This window comes from Thunnus thynnus, chromosome 20, assembly GCF_963924715.1.
Source record: "Thunnus thynnus chromosome 20, fThuThy2.1, whole genome shotgun sequence".
NCBI lineage: Eukaryota > Metazoa > Chordata > Actinopteri > Scombriformes > Scombridae > Thunnus > Thunnus thynnus.
The window spans coordinates 12,924,792-12,952,579 of NC_089536.1; the positions used below are offsets into that span (position 1 = coordinate 12,924,792).

At 39.4% G+C, this 27,788-nt stretch overlaps 1 protein-coding gene and 1 long non-coding RNA gene across 2 annotated transcripts; one reads left to right on the forward strand and one right to left on the reverse strand.

Moving 5' to 3' along the window:
- On the forward strand, positions 1 to 27,788 carry LOC137172183 (SH3 and cysteine-rich domain-containing protein 2-like). Its single transcript, XM_067576479.1, has 11 exons — positions 1 to 571; positions 13,205 to 13,559; positions 15,500 to 15,594; positions 20,563 to 20,647; positions 20,842 to 20,954; positions 21,097 to 21,160; positions 22,311 to 22,366; positions 22,533 to 22,621; positions 23,885 to 23,936; positions 25,225 to 25,362; positions 25,627 to 27,788. The coding sequence occupies exons 1-11, from the start codon at positions 482 to 484 to the stop codon at positions 25,723 to 25,725; spliced, it is 1,236 nt and encodes a 411-aa protein (XP_067432580.1). The 5' UTR covers positions 1 to 481; the 3' UTR covers positions 25,726 to 27,788.
- Positions 22,628 to 25,292, reverse strand: LOC137172184 (uncharacterized). Its single transcript, XR_010924912.1, has 3 exons — positions 25,222 to 25,292; positions 22,911 to 23,008; positions 22,628 to 22,813 (listed from the first exon to the last, which is right to left on the reverse strand). It is a non-coding gene; the product is annotated as an uncharacterized lncRNA (long non-coding RNA).

A 27,788-nucleotide genomic window follows, 5' to 3' on the forward strand; every position in this document is an offset into this window, starting at 1 on the left:
CCTGACGCGCTCCAGCGGTGCTTTTTGGCGTATTTTAATGCGTCTGGACCAATCAGGACGCGCCGAGCACTTCGTCACGGCGAAATCGAAGTTGTTGTAGAGCGCGTGTGTGTGCGCGAGGAGAGGAGAGGTAAACTGGCCGGTAGATGCGAGAGAGAAGCGCGAGGCAGCGGAAAGAAATAGACGAACCGAGTGACTTCCTGTGGATATTTTCTCCCAGTTTAGTTTATTGGTCTTTAATGCACCAATTTGAATCGCTAAACACGAAAACAAGACGCACGTTTTCGACGGAATATCTCACTTAAATTCAAATTCCCAGATGGATGCTGCCAATGAAACATGACTTAGCCCTACCTCTTTGGATGAGAGCCTGTAGCGATGTTTAAACCTCTGTGTGCATAGTTTCTTCATTACTCTATCGCCGTGGACTTATCAGTTTGCTTCAGTTTTGCTGTTGAAGGAGCTTTTTTTTTTATCCGAGATGACGGAAATCAGCGAGAAGGAGAACGAACCACAAAACCGGGACCTGCACCGACAACAGGCAACCGTGCCCAGCCAACCTGAATCAAAGGTAACAGCACACCTGTGTATATTACAACAAACAACGAATAGATCATTGGTTATTGAAAAAAATAATAATTTCTGATGTTAATTTAAAGCACGGTTGATCTTTATTCTAGCTTTGGGTTCGTTTATGTTTAAGGAAAGTTTGACAAAGCTTGTTTTCTTTCTTTACGAGGCTAATTCTGTGTTGTCTGCAGGTCTTGCATAACAAGTCTAAGCCGCTTTAATTCTTTAACTACTCTGACCTTTAGGGCAGAGATTGCACGAAGGTGTGTGTGCTCTGTTGCTTGTATAGTGAATGCACAGAATAGCAGAGACACCGACTCAAGAAAAGACAGTTTTCTTAAAGTACAATGATGAAATGAGCTCAGATAAAGACTATTATTAATGAGAATGAGATGCAGGAAGATGCTTTATGTTGATAGTGCATCTCAATTTATAGAAAGTATCCCACATATTTAGTGCGTACAATAAATAACAGTGTCCCAGCAGAGTTATGAGCCTGTACCTTTGGTGGTCTTGTATTTTCTTGCTCAGAAAACACATCATAAGACACTGGATGACTAACACCATAATTAACCTGGTAGGTAGGGTGACCCAGGTAAAAAGTGAGGTGCTGGGCTCCTATTAATCCCAAATTCCTTCCCCTCTCTGTACAATTCATACATTTCTTCTGTTCTTTCTCCGCTAGAAAATTACCTGGATCCATAATTTTCTGTGGGGCAATTTGACTGAACACATTCATTCAGGGATATGCAACACCTTGCATCTTGAGTTCATCTTGCGATCAATATCCCACATCACAAGCTATACAGTATATCTGCTGTCCACAATGTAAGGACAGAGATGGGGAAAGAAATGCTTCATGTTTTCTGCTTCAGCCACTTGGGATAGTCTGCAAAAGGAATATAAATTGATGAAACTTTAAGACTATTGTATATGATTTGTTATTATTGCCTCTGCTCTTCGCTTACGTTTAGCCTTATTTTAGTGTTATTACTTGTTTTAGTGTTTCTTTATCCATTGCTGGATTTTGTATTGTTTTGTTTGCAACAGTTTGTGTTGTCTTCTTGGTCAGGTCTCCTTTGCAAAAGAGGTTTCCAACCTGAATAGTACATGCCTGGTTATATAAAGGTTAAATAAAATATAAGGTGAAAATTAAACTAATTAAGGTCTATAATTAATCAGATTTGGCCTTAAGATTAGGAAGTAAAGCAAGACCCACCTGAAGGCCTTTATCTTGTCAGTTGTTATTATGCTTTAGTGGTGCATATTCTCAAATGAATACCCAATTAAATTAGCATAAATTTGACAGGTCTTGGGGCCCTGTAGTTCTGGGGCCCCAACTGATAATCCAGTTTTGGGTAGAAGTGTATAATAATCTCAGTCCAAATATGAAAGTATATTTTAAAAAATGATGAGCTTGTCATTTGGGATTGATCTTTGTATTTCTTACATGCAAACTTCAAACTGAGGATCTTTTGAGCAAATGATCATTTACCGACTTGACCTAAATCTCCTGCAACACATTTATTTTTTAACATTTACAAATGAGTGTCAAGAACAGCCTTAATTGCAGCGGCTACAAATCACATTATGGCCGCCTTTTGTTGGTCATCACCACAGCGGCCTGGAACGAGCCTGGCGGGGCGGTACTCTTGTTCTTTCTATTTGAGTATAGACAACACAATGGATGGTGGGCGTTTAGGTGCTGCGTGAATTTATGAGCAAATCAGCTAGCAGATGTTTGCTGTGTCTAGCTAGGGGCTTGGTCATAACTCACACAAATGGCCGCCCAGACAAAACAGAACTGGGTGGAAACAATCCTCCAAGCTGCGTCAGCCATGTAGCTCTGTGTTTGCCAAGCCCCCGCTGGAAGAAGAAAAGAGGATGGTGAAGATTAAATGCGTGTTACAACTTGGTTTCGGTGAAATGTACCCTTCTCTTTTAGAGCAGTGTGCTCGAGGGTATCTCTAGAGCTCCACTCGTTTCTTCCTGTCACTCTCAATCTTCTCACTTCTGCGTATTGCTCTATTCATCCTGTAACATTATTCTCTCCCCTCTTCTGCCGTCATCTTTTTCTCTCTCTTGGTTCCTCTTAATGCTTCTCTCTGCAGTCTTTCTCATCTCTTCATCAACCCCTCCTTTATCTCTCCCTCTCTGTCTCCCCTACTGTCCCTCGGCTCTCAGAGTATTTATTACAGCACTAAGTGAGCCTACCAGCTTTCTGAAGTGCTTCTAATAGAGGCTGTGACAGTGAAGCAAATAGCTATTCCACCTCCACCTACGGGCAAGGTGATAGCTCCAAAAAAATATTATTATTCCACTCTAATCACTTGGAGCACATGCTGCTGAAGTGCCTCGCATTAAGTGAGGAATGGAGCTAAAAGAGGATGATGAGCGAAAGTTTGGGAAGACAAAACAAGCGTTAAGCTCCATGTTGTTCAGTGATGGAAGAAATGAGAGTCAGCCGCTACATAAAGTTTGATATTTACAAAAAGACAAGTGGATGTAAGTGCTGATAATGCAGGTGTGCTGCTGTGCTCCGGTCCACAGGGCCTTCACACGGCTCATCACATCTTCAGCCAACACAAAGACGTTTTTATGAGGTGAAATGATGGCAATGCTTTTTCTCTCCTTTTTGCCCTTCACACTCACTTCCCCAAGCTCTCCTCCTTCTGCTTTTCTTCTCACTAACTTCCTTATCAGCCTGCGCTCTCCTCTTCTCATCTAATTCAATTCTAGTTCTAGACTTACAGTATATATTTCCCATCTTTTTTTTTCTTCTATTGACTGTTTCCTATTTAAATGAAACCTGAAACGTGGTCTCACGTGTTTCCACCTGCACTTCACCTCTCTTTAAGTCCAACTTCTCTCATTCTTCCTTCCTTCCTTTCTTGCATCGTCTTCTTTCTTCACAGCTCTCTGCTTCCCTTTCTGAAGAGAGTGACCGGCTGGTGAAGGCTGCCTGAGCGCTTGAAAGAATAAGAGAGATTTAAAAATAGGATAGCCAGCGAGAGACATAGACAGAGAAAAAGAGGGGTACAGTACATGGATGTGAGAAACGCATGGAAGAGGAGATAAGAAACAGCAAAAGAGAAGAGAATGTCAAATTAAGCCAGACTGGAAAAGAAGATATGAGTGACAGTGAACAGATGTTTCTTCACGGTCTCTTTATTTGTCTGAGAATCATGCAAGATCAAGGTTGCCAGTTCAGTCAGTTACTACAAACTACAGTTTATTGTTGATTAAGACTTCTCAATTTCCTACATTCCTTATCTTCAGTTTTAATTCTCAAACCATGCAAACATGAAAAACAGTCAAAATCCAATTTGTATGTTTTACAGCTCATGAAAGAAATCGTTATACCCAAGTATAGCTTTAAAATTAACAAATGGTGCTGTTTTTGTTCATTTCGAGAGAGTTTTCCTCTTGGTTAACTTCTGAATTCCTGCATCAATAGGTGAATAAACTCCCTTAATGAGCAAATGAGACTGCGGAGCTCTCCTAATGCGATTATATGTATGTAGATGACATTTTGGAACAAACTTTATTCTGCCTCCTTGTGTTTGTTTCCTCTCTATCACTGTTGGCAGGAGGATACATCACTCAGTCAATTAACTTCTGACAAACTATGATATGTTTGTATTTCTCCTGCCAGAATGATTGACTTGCACCGCCGACCTTTGAAAAAAACTAGTCTGCACAGAAAACAGATGAAGGCTTGCAGATAGTCAGACGCACAGTGAAAGACAGATACTTACGGCGACAGAAAACTTGCAAAGGATAGAAGAAGAGAGGAACGACGTCAAGAATGAAACAAATTCATGAAAGAATACAAGCTGAGAGTTTTCAGTTTTCACCGTGGCACCCTGCATGGATCCAGCGTTGACCCAGCACTGTTTTGATTAATGATGAAGTCATTGAATTACTGTCCTCGATTGAGTTCCGAAATGCTGCTGATCCAGCAGAGTGCCATGCAGTGTCAGGGTAAGAGTCGAGTCTGTTGGGGATAATAGACTTTGTTTAGTCCTTTGTTTAGTACTGACCTCAGGTTGCTGCTTCATTGACAGTGAACTTCTGAGGTTATTTTCTCTCTAAGAGGCAAAGTTGATGTAATGGAGTGGAAAAAATGCGTAGTTCTACTCTTCAGCTCTGAATAGCACACTCACCCTGATAAAACCTGAAAAATGTGCACCTTTGACTGCAAGACTGAATGAATGATTAGTGCATAAACACAAATCATCACTCATTAAGAGCTTGTGTTGCTTAGCAACTAGGTTGTAACATGGTTATCTACTCCTCAAGAGCGCCCTGCTAGCACATAATTGTTAGAAAAATAACATTTACGCTTTAATTGTTTTTTGTACTTTGAGTCTCTCTTTCTCCGAGTGGTGGTTTATTAAATTGATTATAGAAAAAAATCTGCGTAGAAGAATTTCTCCATTTACATTTATCCCTCATTTGCCTTTTAGTCAGTAAAGTAGGTTATGTTTTGAATACAGTATGGAAGATGATCTCATCCTGCACTCTGCACATCCCATTTTTTTCTCTCTACTCTCTGAAGTCAGGTCAAGTCAAGTCAGTTTTTTTTTTTGTATAGCCCAATATCCCAAATCCCAAATTTGCCTCAGAAGGCTTTACAATTTGTACAGTGTTACAGCACTTTTATCCTTAGACCCTTGATTTGGATAAGGAAATAATCCCTTTAACAGGGGAAAAATGGAACAAACCTCAGTTGACTGTGTGTGTGTAACATGAAGAGAAACACAGTGTGATAGTTGTTAACAGGGTAAATGGGCTGCTCAAATAAAAAAGAAACTGGACATGAACCTGTAAATCTTGTAAATATGTATTTTATCCTGAAAATCATGTGTGTCAACCTTAAAGTGAAAATACCATCAAAACATAATCAACTTGTTCTTATTGAGCACCCCAATAAGTGTTCTTTCGCCATTGTGTGAACATCAAAGAGCTGTTGTGGCAGTCACCTACAGTAATGCAAGCTACAAAAGCTCCTTATGCAGTTAAGCCTTTTAAACGGCTGGATTTGGAAATGCAAGCTTCTTTTGCTGCACACTCGAGCGGGCAGAAGTATCCGCTAGCACGAGGCTCATGCATCACAGCCCTTCAAACAACAGCCACACACAGAGCTGTAAATGTGACAAGCAGAGGAGCATAAGTGAATAATTTACCTTAATTCACACCTTTTCTTCCATCCAAGATATTTACATCTAATATAAGAGGTTAGAGGGAAACCTCAGGCTCTTGAGGTTCACTTTAGGTTCCAATGTGGAAGATCCTTAAAATAAATGTTGTATTGCCAAGTTTGTAATTTCCTCGATATATAATCTTTATGATCTATAATCTTTAGTTATAAAGTTTTGACATGACAATGATTTGATATATAATACACTAAGTTCAGTGAGTCATGCTTGTAAAAAATTAAATGAGCCCCCCAAGCTGCTGTAACTATTTCACATAAAAGTAAATGCCACTACATCTGACTTTTAGTAGTTGTTTTTTAAGGGAATTGACATTACTAACAATAGTCATCACTTCACCTCTCACAGGTGCTTTTTGGGAGCAGTGAAAGAATATTAAATGCATAATGCAAAAGTTATGTAAAAACCCTTAAAATCACTTTAATATATAGAGACAGAGGAAATCTATCAGTTCTTGCAATGAGAAAGCTGCAGTTAAACTGTCGGTTTTGTTCTGTTCCTGGAAGGTGTCAGTTTGTTCCAAGCCCAGCGACCAGCAATACAGCTTGTGCAGTGAAGCATTACAACTTTCCATTTGTACAAAAGGTCATTTCAGTAGGTGCACTTTTTTACCCAACAACGTTCAGCTGGAACAACGCCTAATGAGGTCATCTTTAATTCAAAACTCAGGTCACTAAAAGAAGAATGCCAAACTTAATTACGTGCCACTGAGTTTAGTAACGCCTTGAATATCATGAGCAGCTAGAGATGCAATGACAAACATGCAAGAGTCAGGCACTGTGGAGTAAGTTGTTCAACTGAGTCCCAGCTGCAGATCAGGCTTCTGCAGACGTGGCATGACAGGAGACCATCATAGATCTGGTTTCAGAAATAATACATGTGGCACTTTTCATAAAGAAACAAGAGAAATATGGAGATTTATATATTGTCAACCAAACTATTCAATAATATTGTAGGAATAAGATGAACTAATATTGGATTATTTAGTATATTTGGCCTGCTCATGTTTCATCAATCAATAGGCTGTTGGGTCTTATAATATACAGTATACAGCTGCATAATAGCCGTGCACAAGGACACAAAGACAGCTGTGGCACTGTTCAAGGATAACTAAGATGCCTGATCAAGGATAAAACAAGCATTTTTTTGTCCAAACTAGTTTTATAAATGTGGCATAGTAAGTGCTCATGCATATTTCTGTGACCTGTGTGTGCCACATGTACACAACTGTACCTAATTTTAGTGCGACATCACTTCATGGGTGGCTTCTATCTAAATAATTTTATAAATCTTTGACATACAATGTTCAGAAACTGATCCAGAAGATGAAGACACTGTGTTCAATCGTCTTTCCTGAGGATTCCTAGATAACAAGGCTGGTCAAGAGTGTGTGTTGCATGGCCACAAACAAAACATTATTAATAAATGTAAAACCGTTAAACTTTAAGATCTGTGTTTCTTTTATGATGTGGTTCTTCAGCAGTCGCCTCACTGTATGACCTGTTATGGCGTGAAGCATGTAGAGTTCATTCAGGTACAGCGCTGAAGTCATGCTTGTACTGGCTGTCAACTGTTTCATACATGCTTCACAATCACTGGCTTATTCACAGGTGTGTCACTAGTAATGTCCAATCATTCATGTGGCACATCCACCACCCACGTCTCCTTCTTATGTGGTATTTTTGGTGTTGTTAATTTAACTAAGATGTTCATGTATTTTTATTAGAGTCTTTGTTACTGCTCTGGTTCTTTGAGAGTAGAATCAGAGCCTATTCAGCCAAATCTAACTGTATTACCATTTGATATAAATGGTCGATTCTTTGACAGAAGTGTCTGACTGAAATTGCAGTTGTGCCTCAATCCTGAGTGTGCAATGGGACCTCTGTGTTGCATACTAGTGGCACAAGGATGACTTTTCGCCTTTCTCAGGCATCTCGCGTGAACAACCAACCCCCCACTTCTTAATCATTAATTTATCCAGGCATCCCTCACAACAGCCTATTTATAGAGGCCTTCACCGAACATCTCTACGCTCTGTGCTCATTTTCAAACGGACCAAAGAACAAAGCATAGACGTCTGCTCTGTCTTCCCACTGTTCTGTTTGTCTGTCAGAGGGGTGATAAAGAAAGGCCTCTGTGCATTGTGGAGTTTTAAAAGACAAGGGGGGTTGATGGTGGTGGTGTGTTTTTACTCTATCTCTTCCTTCACTCTCTTACCATGTTCCTCTTCCTGTTTCTGTCTTCTGTTTTTCCTCACTCTCTTTGACTGCCCTCGTACTTTTCTCTTATTCCTTCCTTCATCTTCTTCTTCCTCCAACCGCAGTCTGTTCTAGTACACATCTACTCGCACTGTGATGAGCTAATTGCTGTCAGTAGTTCAGCGTGTGACGGGTCTCCAGTTCTGTGATCCATAAATAGACTTTTCAAACCCCTTACAGAGACAGACAAGAGTGCTATGGAGAAATATAGAGATTTGCATTCATTAGAGCTCTGCTTTTGATTCTGTTCTGTTTTCAGGGGAGGAAGTTACAGGGTGTAAGAAAACACAGTGAAGCTGATTTTATTTCCTCATATTTATGAACAGCAGCTATACTCAGAACCATGTGTACAAAATTTAAATACAAAGTCACATATACTATAGATTATAAAGATTGTGGCATGTGAGCTCCAGTTGCAAAGCTCAGGCAGTTGCAGTAATACAGAGCTGCAATGATTGGTCAATTAATCAATTAGTCAGTCAACAGAAAATGAATCTGCAACTATTTTGATAATCAAGTTATCATTTTAGCCTTTCTTTTTAAGCAAATATGCCAACGTTTGCTGGTTTTAGCTTCTCAAATGTGATGGTTTAATGCTTTTTTTGGTCATCCATGATAGTAAGCTGATTATCTTTTGGTTTTGGACTGTTGATTGGACAAAATAAGTCTTTTAAAGATGTAAGCATTGACTCTTGGAAATTATAACACACATTTTCAGTATTTTCTGACATTTTATAGACAAAACAATGAATCGAGAAAATAATTGGTAGATAAATCGATAATGAAAATTAGTTAGTTGCAGACCTACAATAATATTTTCGTTGTAATAGTACTTGTACTTTGCACTGACAGTTAAGTTAATCTGAATACCTGTATGGGTTTAATGTTTCCCCTAAGAGACTTGCCTAACTATGTGAGGTTAAACCCTGGTTTTATGATCAGATCCCTCTAACAGTCTAATTGTCTCTGTAGGCTTTATCACACTGAAATTCGCACAAACTGGTTCAGCCAATGAAAATGAGCCCACCAAACCCCTTTGGAAATGGTTGTATCTATGGCTGCTATGCAGTACTTTGAAACTACAGTCCATGGTTATACAGACCGTCAGAGGATTTGTGAAATAGAACTGACCTTGGTCCTGAAACAGTCAGATACGTACTCTACTTAGCTAATAGTATTTGTAAAAAAAGCAGGTGGACACCCAAACAATACAGCCATACGTGATTGTTGGACATCTCATTCCAAAACCGTGGGCATTAATCTGCTGCTATAACAGACTCCACTCGTCTGGGAAGGCTTTCCTCCAGATTTTGGCAGCAGGGATTTGCTCCCATTCAGGCACAAGAGTGTCAGTGAGGACAGGCACTGATGTTTGGCAATAAGACATTTCTCTATTAAACCCAAAGGTGTTTGATGGCATTGAGGTCCAGGGTCTGTGTAGGCCAATCAATCAATCAAACATTTTTTTTTGTAAAGCACCTTTCATACAGGTTAGTGCAATTCAAAGTGCTTTCAAATCACTGACATAGTCATATTGAAACAGGATGTGACCTCCCACCCGCCCCCCCCAAACGGTTACCACAAAGTTGGAGGCACACTGTTATACACTAATAAAAGATCATTGAATGCTGTAGCATTATGATGGCCTTTAATTGGCAGGCTAATGGACACCAACCTACTGGTCTACATACTTTTGACTATATATCATACTTCTTTAACTGTTTAACACTTTTTCTGAAATATTTCAGTGCTTAAACTTAACGGGATACAATAAAAGGGATTTTGTAGAAACAGTAAATACTGAATAATAGGTCTTTAGATAAACTGTATAAAAACACCCACTTAACCAATGTTTATTCATTGTTTTCATTCATACAGGTCTGTAGATGGTATAGATTTCGATGTGAATTGAATAGAGGAAACAGATGGAACCTGCTCATGTCAATATGGTAATTTGGAGCACCCCACTTTCATGATTACTCAACCCTGTAAAACTACTTACAAAATTAATTTTGCATTAAACTAGCCAGTATTCTTTAATCTCCATTTTAGCCTTGGTTTAATCCCTGTTTCTGTGTTTCTTTAATCTTTGTAAAAGCTCAGGGAGGTGTTTTAAGCTATTAATTGTATCTGTCATGTGTTGCCCGGTTTGTGCTTGAAGAAGTTGTTCCTTTTCCCTTGGAATTGAAGCAAAGACCGGCCTTCACCACAGATAAGATTAACAAAGTCAGGCAACTTAAAACATCTTATGGAGAGGAACATCCATTACTGAGTGGGCCACCAGTCGAGCCAAGAAACGGCCATTAAGGAAAGCATGGACTCAGCTCCCTGTAGGAAACATTTATGAGAGGCACTCACTAATGGGTCAACAGAGAGAACTCTTTTCATCACTCAAACTAATTGGCATCTGTGAATCTGTGGCTTAAAGAAGAAAAAGAGGAACCTGCTCGATGCTATTGATTGAATTTTCTGCGGAGGAGTGCAGATGGGTGATACAGTGGCTTTCAGAGGCATGATGAGGATGCTACCTCCTCAAACATGATTTTTTTGCAGAGAAACACTATTTGCTACATGGCCACAAAAAAAGATATGTTAATGCCACAAAATATACAAAAGTTAATGGTTCTGCTGACTAAAGAAAAGCAGACACTCTCCATGAATCCAGAAATAAATAAACATGTACAACATTGAAGTTTGAGGCAGGTCTACAAAACAGTGTTGCTGCCCAGTCACTAACATAGACAGTTAATGAGCTCTGTGTAAAGTGAGGAGGTACTCTTCAGTCTCTATTTCATCCTTGCCCTCATTCTGCAGGCCATTCCCTTGATGTATGAGTCCACAGCAGTTATTATTATTTCCATATATTGGATCCCATCACTCCTGAGTCCCAGTAATTGTTTGTCCCCTTTATGTTCCCCTTTATCAGGGCTGGACTGGCAACAAAAAGCAGCACGGGAATTGGCTGTCCAGCGGCCCCAATTTGATACGGCAAATTCGAACTGACACAACATGTTTGTATCAAACCTCTCCCTTTCTGACTCTGCAACTGAATTTTTCAGATGACCAGTATTTTGTTGTATTCAATCAGTAAGACCATATAAGAGTGCAAAACATACCTATGCTTCAATTACTTTTAAACTTTATTGTTCAGTGGCACACATACCTGTCTCCATAGAGAAAGACTGCAAAGACTTCCTCAAAACTTTCCCTGTCTGACTATTGTTGTACTCATTAAATTCATGATGAATATTCCAACCGTGACATAGGCAAATACATATGCGGTGTATTATGCTACGTACTTGCCATCAATTTTGTAATGCAACAATAAATAACTTGAATGAAGTAGTCCAACCCGATCATATGAATGATGTATTGTGTTCTACTTCACTTCACAGACACACAATAACATTTAATAGTGCACACACACCTCTAATTGGATCTGTGCTGGTTTCTGCTCCCTCCTCCTCCATCCTTTCCCTTTCCCGTTCAGAGCCATGTTCACCTGCTTGTTCAGATTGTAGAGTAAGTATGTAACAAATCTTTTTTATTGCTGGGCAATAAAATCAAAATCAAATATTATATGCCTCATAGTAATCTAAAAGAAAATTATCTAATTTACATGTTTATTTGACCCATTTACAGTGAAAGTTGATGACCATTTTTTAAACACTTTAGAGAAATTTAGTGTAAACTTTTCTAAACGTTTGAGCACTGAGTCTGACTAGTTAAACCTTGAAAATGGTCAAACCTGCAGCGGGACCCTAGCACTGAAACCCTAAGGTTAACAAAAACATTTTGTTCTTTAGTTCACTTAGCTAGTTCACAGCACATGTAAGCATGACAAAGCACCTGCTCCCTGCTCACTACTCTTTGATGTTTCTACCTCTTCGCCACTGTCTTCATCATCGCCCACAGACTGCTTAAATAAGTCTGTTATCTTAGCACACTTTGCGGTGTTAGCCAGTAATATCTTTTTTCTTTACTTGGCGCACCCTCTCTGTGCCACCAGCCGCAGGTTTTCTCTTTCTATCCATGTTTCGGCAGTGATTGCGAGATATTTTTAATGTTTGCTAGATAGTAACTGCCCAAGTGCTAGATACTTTGAGTTTCAGTTGTGATGGCAACTGGTACCTGCTATTAGAGATTGCACCGCCATGTCACTGCAGCTAAGATGACCTATTGAATATTTGTATATATGTTATCTAATGCTGGGGTTGGGAAAAAAATACCAGCCCTCAGAAGACCGACTCACCAGAAAAATTTGTGAAATTCCCAACGGCCAGTCCTCATCTGCCCTTTATTGTGGTCGAAAACACTGGATGGCAAGCAGGCGGGAAGCGGGGGCGGGCAGTGTCAAAGATAAACACAGTGTTTGCAGTGCATCACTGACAGCATCAAATGCAAAGGTGCAGGCCGCTCAATAAAACTAATCAAAGGTGAATTTTAAGGGGTATTGACTCGCAGGGATTCGCAAGGGATGGCAAATTTGTGATCTAAGGAAAGGTGGGAAAAAAGCTGAACATGGAAGATCAGAAGCCAGCCTAGCAGGGCAAGGACAGGCAGAGGGTAGAGCTAACAGGCTGTATTTTAACAGACAGATTTTTTTCAAACACTGCACATCCCCTCAAGCTGAACACTTTTTTGTTATTTCAAAGGTCATTCATGTTGTTCCTATTTTAAATTGTCACTTCAGGACTTTATAGCACCCTGAAAATTTGGAAGTGTTTTTCTATACCTTCAAAAAGTCATGACTAAATAAGCAATTTAAAGTTAGGAAATTGACATCCCTGGCTGTTATTTAATAAAAGTCCTGCCATCTACACCTGTCGAGTTGCTAAAACCTGATTGGTGCATAGAAGTATGTGACACTGACTTTCTCCACCTGAGCTCAGACCTACTTCAAACTACTGAGAGCTAAAGGCAAGAGCACAAATATACAGTTACCTCTTGTGAAATAACCAGAACTACTCTAACTTTTGCAAAAAGTTTTGTGATCGTATAGGACCCCGTCTTTCAGAGAAAAACTGATTGAGAAAATGGGTTTTCAAGACCTTTCAGATTTTTTCAAACACAGTTCTCTTGGCACTTGTTGTAATTTGTCATGTTCTTCATTGTAGAAAGTCACGTAAACTACTTCTTCTTCACTTTTTCTTTCAGCTTCAGCGACTGAAGCGCTCCCTGTCCTTCAAATCGGTCATGCGCAGCAAGAGCATGGACAACTTTTTCCAGCGCAGCAACGGAGACACTCGCCCACCCTCCGCTCTTATTACCACGCCTCCACCTGCGCCATCTCTTCCCCCCTTCTCTGAGTCTCCCCTGGCCTACGAGCGATCTCCCTCCCTTTCCCCATCTATCAGTCCCAACCCATCATTGTCATCACACTCACCTTCCATCAGTCCTTCATTGTCAAAGTCTCAGGCCCTGCCGATGCAGCCAGTCAAGACACACTGTTTCCAGGAGCATGTCTTCCGTAGGCCTGCCAACTGCCAGCGATGCAAACACATGATCCAAGGTAGGTAATTGTGCCAGTTACTTTAAGAGCAGTGTATTTGTGGTTGTGCCTGGATGGAGTAACCCAGAATTAGTAAAATTCACATTATTTTCCTTTTTTAAATGCATATTGTCAGTGGTTTCTTTGTTACTTCCATCACTTGAAGATGTAGGTGTCTCAAAATGCAGAAATCAGTGGCTGAATTTATGTACATTTCAGCACTGTGCAAAGATATCAGTTAAAATTAGCTTTGTGTAACAACAGATTTAAAGGGCAAGTTCACCCAAACCTAAAATAAACCTATTTTCTCACTTAACCCCTTGTAGTATCAAGCCATGCAGATAGTTTTGGGTTTATTTGCACAGGATTTGGACATCTCTGCTCCTGGGACTTCTGCCACTTTGCCCAATATAACGAAGCTGAATTGTGTTGGTGCTTCTCAAAGGATTACTGCAGATCATTATGCAGGATAATCCACAAATCTCACTGTGGACAGTTAGCAACAAGATTATTCCCTCAGCAGAAAATGGTCCCAATGAAAATTATTGACAGCAACAACTGCGATCCAATCTTCTGTTCCATTAACATACCTCCACCGGGAGTTGTATCGGCTTTTTCTACAATTGGTATGTGGACATTTCTCAGTTGCACCGTTCATAAAACCAAATCTGTTGGACAGGTCAGGTCACTTTCTAGAATTTTTAGCCACCAGGAAAAAATCAGTATGGTCACTTACATCCTGCAAATTGTAATAAAATTGAACTGCTTATGCTTTATGTGTGACTGATTCCAGGAACATAGTTTATAACCAGTTTTATAACTGGAAAATTGACTTTGAAAGACACGTCAACTTATATCATGGTTTATTTTGTCTCATGATATCACTTTTGACAAATTGGATTATTTTATTCCGAACATGTTGAAATAACAAAATAAAATATATTGGCAATGAAACAAACAAAACAAAAAATAACTGCAAACTTTCAATAAGCCACACAAATAATAACCTTTCAATGTTCGTTTGTCCACACTGGATTTTTCGCTCTTAAACTTACTGTAGCAAAGCCATTGGCATTATGATGATTATAAACAGGGCCTATATTGTGAAATTCCTGATACTGGAAACTGCAAAGGCCTTCTCTAGGGCTTACTATGATTCATTGGTGTAGCCGATATGCTCTAAATTAGACTTCCGGGTGTTTCCGGGTGTTAAAACCTCACTGTTTTTTTTTTTATACAGATTTATTGATGTCATTGTGTTAACTGTGAAATATGTCTGTGTCATTTGGTTTTATGACTAGTATAACTCATTGTGACACTGGCTTTAGAACGATCTACACAAATAAACCAGATTTTTGCCCAAATTAATTTGCTGAAATACATTTTGGTAAATGCTATAGAATTTCTGTATTGTTCAAAGACAATGCGTTGTAAATTTGCTATCAGTCACAAAATATCTTTGGAGTGTGGAAGCTTGTTTCTAAACATCTAAACTGTCACCCACATTACTGATTTTTTTTTCAGCATTTTAAACTGAATAGATAATGAAGTGAAAATGAAATAGTGATTCAGTCTGATTATCAGGTCAGAAAAGTGGAGCAGCTCTCATCTTTTTTATTGTAAAAATAACTACAATTGCAAGCCCTCCAAGACAACCAAAGAATAGACAACCAAAGTGGCTTGTAAATGCAAATAAGCAGAAACAGGAAAGTAAAATGCAAATTTGCAATAATTAGACATTTTTTACTCTCAGTATATACAGTAGTTAAAACCATACTGGACAGACCACACCGTCATAAACAGTAGTTTCTTTCTGCTTGCAAGACATTGCTTCTATACTTCTAACACAAGTTACTGGTGTTTGCAGTGGGTGTGTTTGCTATAACCTGTTTATAACAGGACAGCTGTTTTCAGTCTGCCAAGATGTCTGTGTGATATAATGGATGTCGGTGTCCATGCAGGGAACTCCAAGCAGGGGCTGCGTTGTAAAGCCTGTAAGGTGGCGGCCCACCTCTGGTGCTCATCGGAGCTCTCCCAGCAGCCCTGTATTGGCAAGGTAAGATCATTTCAGTCTGACTTATCATTAAGTCTCACTACCACACACTATGCACCTTATGTGGCTAACAGTTACACCTAACTGCCCACATAAAATAAAACACAAAGTTTCGGCCTGGCACAGAATTGATAGCCAGCTTTCAGGAGATATTTGGTCATCTCCGGTGTGAAATTCTGTCTCAGATGCTTCTCCAAAGTCTGGATGAATTTGCGACATGGTCAATGAGACAGTAGTGACATACAAGTACTTGCTGAAAACCAACTATTAATATTAGGCCTAATAGTATTTCTAATAATAATGATTTACGTCAAATGCACTACATTAACCTCACTGATCATTCAATTTTTCTGATCTGTCTCTTGCTTTTTTCTCTTGATAGTGAAGCATTTAGTCACTTTATTTAAAATAGTGACCATTTTTTATGATCATGTTTTGGTATTATAGTTTAATTATATTTTCATTCTTCTGAAATCTGTCACTAACTTGTAGAAGGGAGCATTGTCACCATTGAGGAGATCACTTTTGATTGGACAAATTTCTCAGTCACAGGATTAGTGTACTGGTCAGTTTGGCTTTATATTAACTGATATAGTCACTGCTCTTTCAGAGGTTTGTGCAACTTAACCATATTTCTCAGTTGCTTTGCTCAGTTACTGCAGTTCCCTCCCAGTAGTAAAAACCCCAGTAGTCAGGCTTAGCATAGGCAATTTTTTTTTTACATAGGTAATTATATTTTGTGCATTTATTCAAGTAATTTACTGAAAATGCATGAATTCTATGTAGGCCAGAGACTAACACAGACTGCATTGTGTCAGCAGAATTAAACAGCATCTGGATGCTGTAATTGTCTCTCTCAGTCAGTTGGCATAGCCTTTAGTCCTTGTAATATGCTTAGCCTCAAAGCCCCCTTCTTGTTAAAAGAGGATAAAGCCCTTTTCAAACCAGCGGAGACAAAAAGGTAGTGGTTATAAATGGAATGTGAATTGACCAGGGCTTTGCAGAGTAGACTAAGACACTGGCAGATGTGTGAAAGGGAAGCAGTGGGATAGAATAATCTTCCAACTATAAATACCATAAGAGGAACAAAAACTGAGGAGGATGATACTGATAAAGTTTCAGCGGCCAGGTCCCAACATTTTTTCACTCAGCCTTTTTGTCCTTACTCTCGCCTGTGTTACTCCTCTCACATAACGCCCTCCTCTCTTCCTCTCTCTTGTCTGGGTGCTACATTTCCTTCCTCCCCTCTCAACTCTGTTGGAAAATCAATATCTCCCTGTACCAGCTGGTCTGGCTAATTCAGTGTGAAATTCAGTGTGTTTGAGGCACACACAATCCCTCGAGGATATGACACGGCAGGCTCTCGCCAAGCCTTCGGCAATGTCCTTTTCGATCACTGCACACTCATCAAAGCAAGTATTAGGCATTAAACAGAAACTGGATGGAGTTCGAGGCTACTTCTTATACATCTACGAATCAAGGTCCGGGATTCACGGACTCTCGACTAAATTGAAGTTACAGCATTGCACAAAGCTTTTGAGTACAAATAAATTGTTGTGGAATTTTAGTAAAAGCACTGCAAGTGCTCATTTTATGGCAAAGTGATTGTACACATTTGAACTTTAATGTAAATGCAGAATGTAGAGCTGATTTTGAGCAACAAATGTCCTTATGCTGATTAAAAAAAAAACCCGTCAGAGATAGTCAGACAACAGCATGATAGAATAAATCTAATCCTTGTGATAGGAGGGGAAACTTGATTTGCTGAGTAGAAGTGCCAGTCAAACTCCTGGGTTGACTTCAGGCCAGACAGAGTAGCAATGTTTTTGCTGCAGGGAGGAAAAAGCAAACTGATCGCTAGCACCAGAGTTCAGTGAAAAGCAGGAGGAGCGGACCATCTTGATGTGACTAAGGCACAGCTTGTGCAAGCTCGTGTTTATGTAAATTAGTACAATAACAGACAAAAAGAGTATATTGATGGCTGCACTTCTGGCTCGCTTTCAGCCCATTTGCCGAGTGCATCCATATATGACCACTAGCTTTAAAATATCCCCAGAATCCAGCAGCTTTAAATTACTTTGGAATCATGACAACCTTTTGATAATCAAAGTTAATTAAACTTAAAGATGTATTACAGTTTGATAAAGCTGAGCACTGCATTAAATAATTGCCTCTGCAGGGATGCTACACACACTCATCCTCAGCAGACTTTGTGTGAGTCTCCTCTGTTACATCCCAGAGGTCAGAGTCTAATCTTGCTTTCTGTGAATCTCAACCGAGCAAAGTGAAATATCAGCTTGTCTCTTGACTTAAATTTCAAGATTGTCCAGTCACGCTGCACAGGCACCACTGCCGATACCTTGACATATAATTTGTCTGGTTGGTGTTTTGCTATGTGAGGTGAAAGGGAAGATTCAAGGTTCCTGATGATGAGGAAATAATTTAACTAGCTCCACTTCTGAGCACAACAGCTTGTTTCAAATTGGAGCACTGGCAGAGGAGTTGAGGGCAATTGTCTCTCATAATTAGCGTAATCCAGCAGCAAGCAAAGCGTTTGCCAAGTTTGTTTACATCTTTTATTTTGTTTGTCACAAAGTGCTTCACAGGAAACACAGGACACACATAGATTAAAACAAGGATAATGAAAGTAATATTCAGGAAAAAAAAAATCAACACAGATTCAAAGACACTTGGCCAGAGCTCGAGTCGTCTTTACACAGATATGTATATATGTGGGCACCTGTGGGATTTTCTAAATGGGTAGAAATGCTTTAATGTAATAACTTCTCATGTTATGATGGCATCAAATCACATTTTGAATTCATAAGGGGTTTCCAAAATATTACTAATCCTTATTATCATTGCATCATTAGTTAAAAATATGTTACAACTCTTATGAAATCAATATAGCGTCATTTCAGTGTTTAAGAGGTTAAGTTTGTGTTCCTTAAGCAAAGAAATAAAGAAGAGATTCTGGGCAAATTCTTATCTGTCAGTCCTGAAAGCAGTCAGCACATTCCTTCCATACCTTAAAGTGATATTTCACTTTTGGATGACTTTTGTACTTTGCAGAAGGTCTGCTCTCACCAGATCTGTCAAATTGTCACGGCAGTCATTTTGATTTATTTCCTTTTATATAAATGTATTACTTTACTTCAACTATCAGACATTGTTGATGAAAAGCATGCAAAATGTTCAAAAATGTAAATGTTGCACTCAAGTGAAACGTCTCCATTCGTTGACAGTGATATATCATGACGCAGCATACGTGTGAAATACTTTTTATGTAAAGTAATAGAAACATTTCCTGAGGTCAGTCTGGGTGAAAAAGTGGCAAGTTTTAACATGACGGATATTTTGCCTCCGTAGTAATACGCGGTCCTGAAAATGCTGTTTTATCTTATTTATATAATTAAATGAAGCGCAGTGATTAAATGCTGCTGAATTCAAGCAGCAGGGAAGCTGAAAAAGAGCTTTTAATACACTTTCTCATGGCATGTTATTTTCAGCATATATCACTTGGACAAGATGAAAAAAAGATGCTGAGATGAAATAAAACCGGTTTCTATTCAGAGAACATAGAACAGATTCATCACAGCTCCTCTGTCAAAAACAGGACTTTGTAATGTTATCTATTAGACTGATGAGTCATGTACTGTAGCTAAACATATTTCTCAGGCTAAATAAAGAAACAAAATCAGATATCAAAGGTTGTACGTTACCTTATCTGCATTGGTTGATCATCCCCAGTCTGACAGTGACAGGCCTTTGTGGTGCTTAAACACTTGGACCATGTAGATAAATTTGCTGAAAGGGAGATGAGACAAAGTTTAGTCATGCTTCATTAGGCATACAGCAGTGCTGGGGGAAATTTCTTTGAAGACTCACCCTTAAAACTCTTGGTGAGTGTATCATTTCCACTGACAGTGGGCAATAACACAGTAATAGATCGTAACGGCTGATCTTACTTATGTCTATCAATATGGAAAAGTATGTCAAAGGCATTTTTTTTGCTTCTGTCAAACTGTCTTTTAGGGGGAAAATACTGAACTACAACCTCATTCATCATAATTTCTCTTCTTCCTCATGCTGTCCATATACTGTGGGCTCAGATGAAAAAACTAAAACTCAGCTTGACATAAAAATGAGCAAAGTAGTCCCTGCTGTCCCTATTTATTTCTTTCCTTTTCAACTATACTGCATTAGCAATTGAACTTCAATGCTTGGCAGATGTGTGACATTCATTATAGCGTAGCAAAGAGTAAAGTAATGGGGGTCAAGCTGGAGAATAGGCATTAGTGTTTGCACTCAACAGATGTCAGCATTTGTATTGTTTAACCACGGCCTTAATCTTCTCCGAACCTCAAAGCATACATTAATATACAGTACCAGTCAAAAGTTTGGACACACTTTCTCATTTAAGAGAATAGGAAAGTGTGTCCAAACCTTTGACTGGTACTGTTCATGCACAGAAAATGTAGAACTATGTGAATAAGTGAAACATGTTGTCAATGTGTACAAAATGAGACTGTAAAAGCCCTCAGCTTCTTACCTCTCTTGCACTTTTTGTATGCACATTATATATTTATAGTGCAGTATTTTTAACGTGCAAATAAACTAAAAATAGATCAAATAAATCATGTATTTGAATGGACTGGTTGAGACTCAGAAGAAAAATATAATCCATGTGCCCACATTTTTCCCAAAATGTGTTTATAGTGCAAAATACCTGCATCAAAGTAATATGGTAGAGATTTCAGTTGAGCTGAAAAACCTTTTCAGCTACTCAGCTTTCATCACACAAACTGAAGCTCCACCTTCCCCAGATAAAATCACACAGGTATTGTCTTACAGCAAAACATCTGCCCTTTTTTGCCTTTTTCCGCCTCAAGTAACATTTCTCCTTCCCCTGTTCTCCCCAACCTGTCCTCTCGCCTCTCTATCTCCCCGTCTCTCTGGTCGGCCTGTCAGACAGGAGCTTTTAAGAGAAACTTCAGCTCTCCTCTGCTGACCAGCGATACACTGGGTGTGGTCAGAGAGGCTCCTGCTGCCCAGGGTGAGTGATGGATCCACTGGTTGATTTATTACAGCATCAAACAACTGGATTCTCAGGATGACTAATCACCGTGTCTGTGGCCTTCAGCTATTGATGTCTGACAGGCCTCTGTATGTATGTGTGTGTGTTTCAATATAGTGTCAGCTATAAAACTGCACATATGTTTCTCTGTTCCATCTCGTCTGGCTGTGTAGAGGCGGGTAATGGCATTGTTGACCCTGTGTATGAGGCACTGCGCTATGGGACGTCGCTGGCTCAGATGAGTCGCTCCAGCTTCAGCAGTATCTCAGAGTCGCCCTGTCATGAGGTATAAAACACACACACATATAAAAATACACAGACACATAAAACACACAGACAGCTCCAGTCATTCATATAAATTCATGCTGACTATAATCATACTAAGAATATTGTTGACATTGCTGGCTGCAAACATCTCTTTATTACAGGAAGAAAAAGTGCAAGACAAACTAGAGAACCAGCCTATAGCTGAAGAGGAATCCATCCCAGGAAGTAAGTCCATTTGTTTACAGCTTTGAAGATGAATCCCACCATTACATACTCTTTCATTGTTCACTGATTGCCTTTATTTGTTATGGTCAGTGCATTCAAGGTGAGTTGTGGTCAAGAGTTGCAAATTATAGATTTCGTTAACCTGCCTCATCTATTCCTATTTTAGTATCAATTTCCTATATTTTCTCAGACTTTTAAAAACTGAAAAAATGTTGGTTTACTAGTTTCCTAGTCAAAATTAGTCAATTTAGAAAGATCAATGCCAGTTGTCCAAATCACAAAAAAGGTGTTGAGGTTGTTGGATTATGCTACCAGTAAGCAGATCCAGAAAGATGTAAGCTGTGGCTGTATTGCATTCTGGTCTAGCGAGGCAGATGTTAGTGGAGACATTTGTATCTCCACCTTTTTCTACAGTTCATTTCCCCTTGATATTTGTTGGACATCAGAGCAAATTGATAAATCTTGAAAGACGTTTTTATTCAGAAGGGCTGAAAACACAGTTACAGTTTCTCTATTTATCTGCTGTTAAATGTCAGTTTGTTTGAGCCACAACTAAAACAATGCAATTGGTCTGAAATTTAGATCATAAATTGTGAAACTGTCCTCCAAAAGCCTTTATAACATTTCAGAAAAAACTGTCTGGGTATTTGGAAAATTACAGAAAACCTGATTTTATAGGCTATACATTTTATTTCCATGGCAGTTTAATACAGATGTTGAGCTTCTCTCCACAATGTGAGATGTTTGTCGTAAAGGAACATTACAAGCTAAATGTTGGACTGTTAAAGAACTACATTAATCCAAGATACAGCACACTATAGCCGGTGTGTGGGAGTGTGTGTGTGTTCTCTACCCAGAACGTTCCCTCTCGGTCTTTAGTCCCAGGAGAAGGGATCATCTCTGTTTGTACTGCTGCCACTTCACAGTAAATGACCTTGGCTTTGGCCTTCCTTCTGTTTGCCGCAAAGTGACAAGACCTCTCTCTCTGTATCCCTCCCTTTTCTTTCTTTCTCTTGAACCCACACTCTTTCCTCCCTCTCCTCCTCTGTTGTACACGTGACATTTCTTGTTCTCACACATACCGTCTTTCCCTCTCTTTTTCTTCTCTCTCTCTCTCTCTCTCTCTCTCCTTTTGTGTCTGTCTCTCCAGTGCTCACCCCTCCTGAAAGCGAGAAGGCTGATTCAGAAGACAGGGTCAGCCTGAAGGTGTGTAGTCAGCATTTCTATCTTCTTTCAGCTTGTTTTTCTTGGCACAGCTGCACTCTGTCAGTCCCCTTCAAACTCTCCATCCTTTTCACTTAGTTTCAGATTTCCATATAAGGGACATACAGAAAATACTCTTCATATTTCTCTCTATTTTTCTTTATTTCAGACTCCCAAGCGGGTAGAGGTTCATCCCATCCACACCTATGTGGCTCTCTACAAGTTCTTGCCTCAGGAGAAGAATGACTTGGAACTGCAGTCAGTCCAGCACATTTCTTTATATACTGTGTATTTGTGTGTGTGTGTATGAGGGTAATCAGGTGGGAGAGAGGAAGTGTGTACCTAGCCAAACTTTCACTGACACTCACAGACCATCTGCCTCCTCAGCGGGATGATCATAGGGGGTTGTAGGGTTCGGGTTGGGAGGAGGAGGGGAGCGTACTGGGAGGCCTGGAAGGACAAACAGCTGCGTTGAGTGTGTGACAGAAAAAAAAGAGTCTTTGTATGTTAGTAGGTGCAGGAAACTGCTGAGTGGTATGACACCCACCAGTAATCTGGAGGATGCGTCTGTGCAGGAAGACAGCACCGAGGTAGCTCTTCATGTGGACAAAGCGGTCCACACTCAGCAGAAAAATTACAAATTTCCTTGTGACATTTACAGTAGTATACATAAAACAAGATAGAACAAGAAAAATGTTATAGCAAAATCAACGATGCAGTGATAAAAGCTGCTGTAAATGAACAATGTAGCCTGATTTTCCAACTTAAATTACTGAAATGGTTAGCTACATAGATAGGTAATGGATGAATGATGAAATAGCTAAAAGTAATCAATAAATACTAGAAAAGCGGCCCAGAAATAGCTAAATGTATCATATATGGTTGAAATAGTTAGCTAATGAAACAGATAGTTAAGTAAATGTGTAGGATATTGTTGAAATAGTTAGCTAATGAAACAGATAGTTAAGTAAATGTGTAGGATATTGTTGAAATAGTTAGCTAAATGTATCAAGCAGTTGAAATATTTAGCTAAAAATAACATATGGTTGAAATAGCTAAATGTATCAGGTATAGCTGACATAGTTAGCTAAATGTACCAAACTGTTGAAATATTTAGCTAACATAAATAGTTGAAATAGCTTAATGTATCGGATATGGTAGAAATAGTAATAATACATTACTTGATATAAATATGCTATTTATGGCATTAATCGTTACATTTGACTGTCCACTCACTTCTTGTAATGTAACTATGATATTTTCCTGTGAAGGGAAAAGTTTGACATTTTCCAGAATAAGTTTGCTTTTGTGCCGAGAGTTAGATGAGAAAATAGTCTCGTGTGTGTACACTAAATAGGAAGCAAAGAGTGAGCTTAGCATAGCATAAAGACTAGAAGCTGGGATGAACAGCAAGCCAGAACATTTCAGATGGTCATTTGGGATTGGGAATGCTCATAAATGCTTAAATAATCATGTACAAGTTTTCTCTGCAAGCACTTTGTCTGAATGTTTTTGCTCCAGGCCTGGCGATAGAGTTCAAGTCACAGATGACTCCAATGAAGACTGGTGGAAGGTGAGCAATGAAAAGAATCCATTTAACATTTATCCTTTTTTGTTTTCTCTCATTTAATTCTTCCTACTAAGCCATTGCTAAGCTGAATATGGAATAGATAATACGAACATGTGGCCTTCAGTTAGGCAGTCACAGAATCAGTTGACTCATCCATTCAAAGCAGATCCGTGCAGAGACAGTAAAGACTAAAGAGCTGGCGGGTGTGCTTGAAGGACAGCAGGTGTGGGTGTTAGCGGAGCTAGTTAGCATGAAGAGGAAAAGAGGAATGAGGCAGATTGCAGTCAGTGTTTAATAAGGCAGCTGAAAATCTTAACCTTCACCTGCCGAAGGACAGATGGGTCTTTACATAAACAAAACACCTGGGAAAAGGACCAAGTTATTCACTTCAATAAACAGGCTGTAGAGTATCCATATTTGCACAGGTATAAATGAACTAAAAAATTACATTAAACAATAAGAATTTTGTCAGATTGATTGTTTTTTTGTTTGTTTTTTAGTTCAAATCTGATTATTTGAGAAGAATAAAACAATTTTCCATTTAACTGTCTAGTTTACTGTTGAACAGTTCATACTGAAATGCTTATGGTAACAAAGTTTGCACACTGTAATGGGTGTGATTTAAATGTCAAAACACATACATATTTTTTTTACACCCAGAGAAATGTAGTGCCATTTCTGTGTAAACATGCCTTTGCTTAATGTGGAAGAACCAACTTCTCATGTGACTCCAGCCCCTACAGGCTTTGTACGCCTTTGGACAGAGTCTCTAAAGAGAATAATGGGGGATTAGGGCTCCGCAAATACAGATGCTTTTTGGTCTGATGTTGCTAATTAGGGAACAAAAGCAGTCTTTATTTTCATTTTTCTACTAATTGTGATAGTTTATTCAAATTCAGTTTTGTTACTGTGAAATAAATGTGATGCATATTCAGGCAAATGGTCCAGTAAACAAAAACACACAAAGAATCTAATTATATAAAGTGGGACAAGGACTGCATTAGCTGCCTGTGTCATGTTTTTCCTGTTTGTGTTGAAATGCAAGCAAGCAGAGTAGTTTCTTGTCAAAAATGAGGCACATTGTGGGTCATTCCATGGGGGATGAATTTCACTCAAACTAAGAGAAGTCCCGTACTTCTTCCATTCTGTACCATGATTCGAAACGAGACGTTATGGCCCATTTCTTTTTCCATTCTAATCAGCTCAAAACTGTCCAGAAAATATCTATTTATATCTGTCAAAGACTAACAGTGTGTTTGTGTATGTGTGCGTGTTTGCTTGTGTTTACCAGGGGAAAAGCAGAGACAAGGTGGGATTTTTCCCGGCCAACTTTGTGCAGCGGGTCCGCCCCAGTGAGCGGGTGTGGAAGGTCACGGCTGGTTTCCACGGCAACCGAGACAAAGGCGAGATGACTGTGAAAGAGGCCCAGGTGAACACGCATAAAATACACACAGTTTATCACTCTCTCTCTCCGTCTCTCTCTCTCTCCTTCTCTCACACACACACACACACACTGAATACATTAAAAAATGTATGCAAATTCATGCAGAAAACTGCTGAGATTACAGAGGACAGCATGTTATGGCTTCCAGTGCAGCTCACTTTTAGCCTCAGTCCAAAAACTCTCTCACATTACTGAATGTCATTTGCCCCTCCTCTGGCTCCCCTACTCCCCTCTATCCCCCCCTCACAGATCTGTGTGGGGAAGAATGAAGAGACTGACGGTTTTCTCCGGCTCAGCAGCGGGAAGAAGAGAGGCTTGGTCCCTGTAAAGTGTCTGCTAGAAATATGATGACGGCTCTCCTTGACCCCCTCAGTTTGATAATAAAGTTCACGATAACGGAGGAACACTCAGGAGCGTTTACCCGAAACCTCACTGACCGCCACCCACCTCCACCCCTCCAAAAGTGAATTGACAGCTTGAGTGGATGATAGCTCTGCCCACGACTTCGCTTTTTTAATGCAGACGGGTTTTAAAGGTTAAGACATAAAGGAGGGGACTTCTTTAGAGTTCTTTAGAGCTACTTTTCTTGTAGCATAACTTTGCTTTGTGTGGTTTTATACACACTCACAACACAAATGTAGCATCACGTTGAAGAGGATAGTGTGCAGGAAGTCTGGCTACCTCACTTGGCCATCTGTCTGCGAAAAATGGGAGAGGACTACATTACTGTGATGTCAAGGCCTACAGAATTTGGGGGACTTTGTGAGCAAACTGTCTTAATTTCATTATATGTGTAGTGATAACAAGGCATAAGAGATTGTGAATGATTGTAGATGTTTATTGTAGTTGCTTGTGCAAACACTTTTTGGTTGTTTTTTTTTTTTTCCAAACCTCTGAAAATGGATTTGATTTAGTAGATTTGATGCAGGAGGTAAATCACTTTTGTACTGTATGCGCAGACTGCTCACAAAATGCACACGTCTGCTGTAGTGCTATGAATCCATGATGTACATATATGTCACTCCTGCTCTGACTAGAAAATGATTCAGGTACTACATTATGTCTATGTAAAAATTAAAAAAAACGAAGTCTTCTCTGCTACATCTTGGTCAAATGAAAGTCATAACACACATACACACACACATAGAAAAAACACACTCTGGGGTTTCTTTATTTCAAACTGCTCTCCAGTGATTAGATTACGGTGTATTGATGCTCTTCACAGCTCCGATGTGACAAATGCTTTGTGTGCACCTCGGGGAGCTTCTCTCTCAGTATGCCCTTCAATCACACAACTCTCTGCAAACACAGATTTTTATAGTTCACTCTGTTCCATATACTGTAACTCTTAAAATCAACCGCTAGAATCTGCTTCCTGTCATTATATTCTCAGCGTTGTTTATCTGTATGTAATGTCCTGTAATATTCGCTGTCATATCCGGTTGTGCGCTACGACGTGAGGATGATGTGCTGTCTAGAGTTTCAGAAACGCTTGCTTGTTCTTCCACGGGAAGAGCAGAGCAGGGATATAATCCAGGATGATTGATTAAAAACCAAACTCAGTGTTGTTGTTTGTCAAAAAAAGTCAAACTTTCAGTCTCTCAGAGTGTCATGTACCAAACTCTGGCTGTCAAAAATTTACAGGATTTTTGATTAAAGGCTACCGTTTCTCTCAGCACACATGATTACTTTTTAAGTAACTCTGAGGGACTGTTATTGTTGCTCTAATTAAAGGTGATGAAAGGCAAAATCACCTAATACAATTTGATTTGTTGCTATGTCATTATAAACCATAAGGTGGTGACAAACTGCCTTTGTTGCAGCAATAACTGTAAATAAAAATATGACAGTATTTGTAAATAGCCATATAAAGATACTGTATATATTGGCTCTAAATAGCACTCTGACCAACAGGTTTGCAGCTGTCCAGGAGCCAATTAAGGGCATTAACTTCACAATAATAATAAATTACAGGAGATTATTGTTTATTGTCCCACTTACATATGTATGCATCTCTTTGCTCAATTAACATCTAGCCCAATCAGCACAAATCTTTTCAAATACTATGCACAACAGTTCTAGTCACTCACTTTATTTTGTACTCAACTTATTTCCAGCGTAGCCACGTGCGTCTGTGTATATCTGTGCTTCTGCAGTTTGGATAAAGATTTGAATTTGGACTCCGGCTTTGGGAGCATAGCAGCTTTTACAAAGTGCTCATCTTGGATCAGTCTGTACCACGCTAATCCTTAACATTACCATCACTGACTAGAACCAGGATTGGCTCAGGATTAGTATTATCCAGGTGAATTCCAGCTCTCACCGTAATGCACACTATCAGGATAGTTCTCTGCATGGCTAGCAGCCCTGTGATCCTCACATCTCTCAATAAAGTCAGATGAACTCTCAAA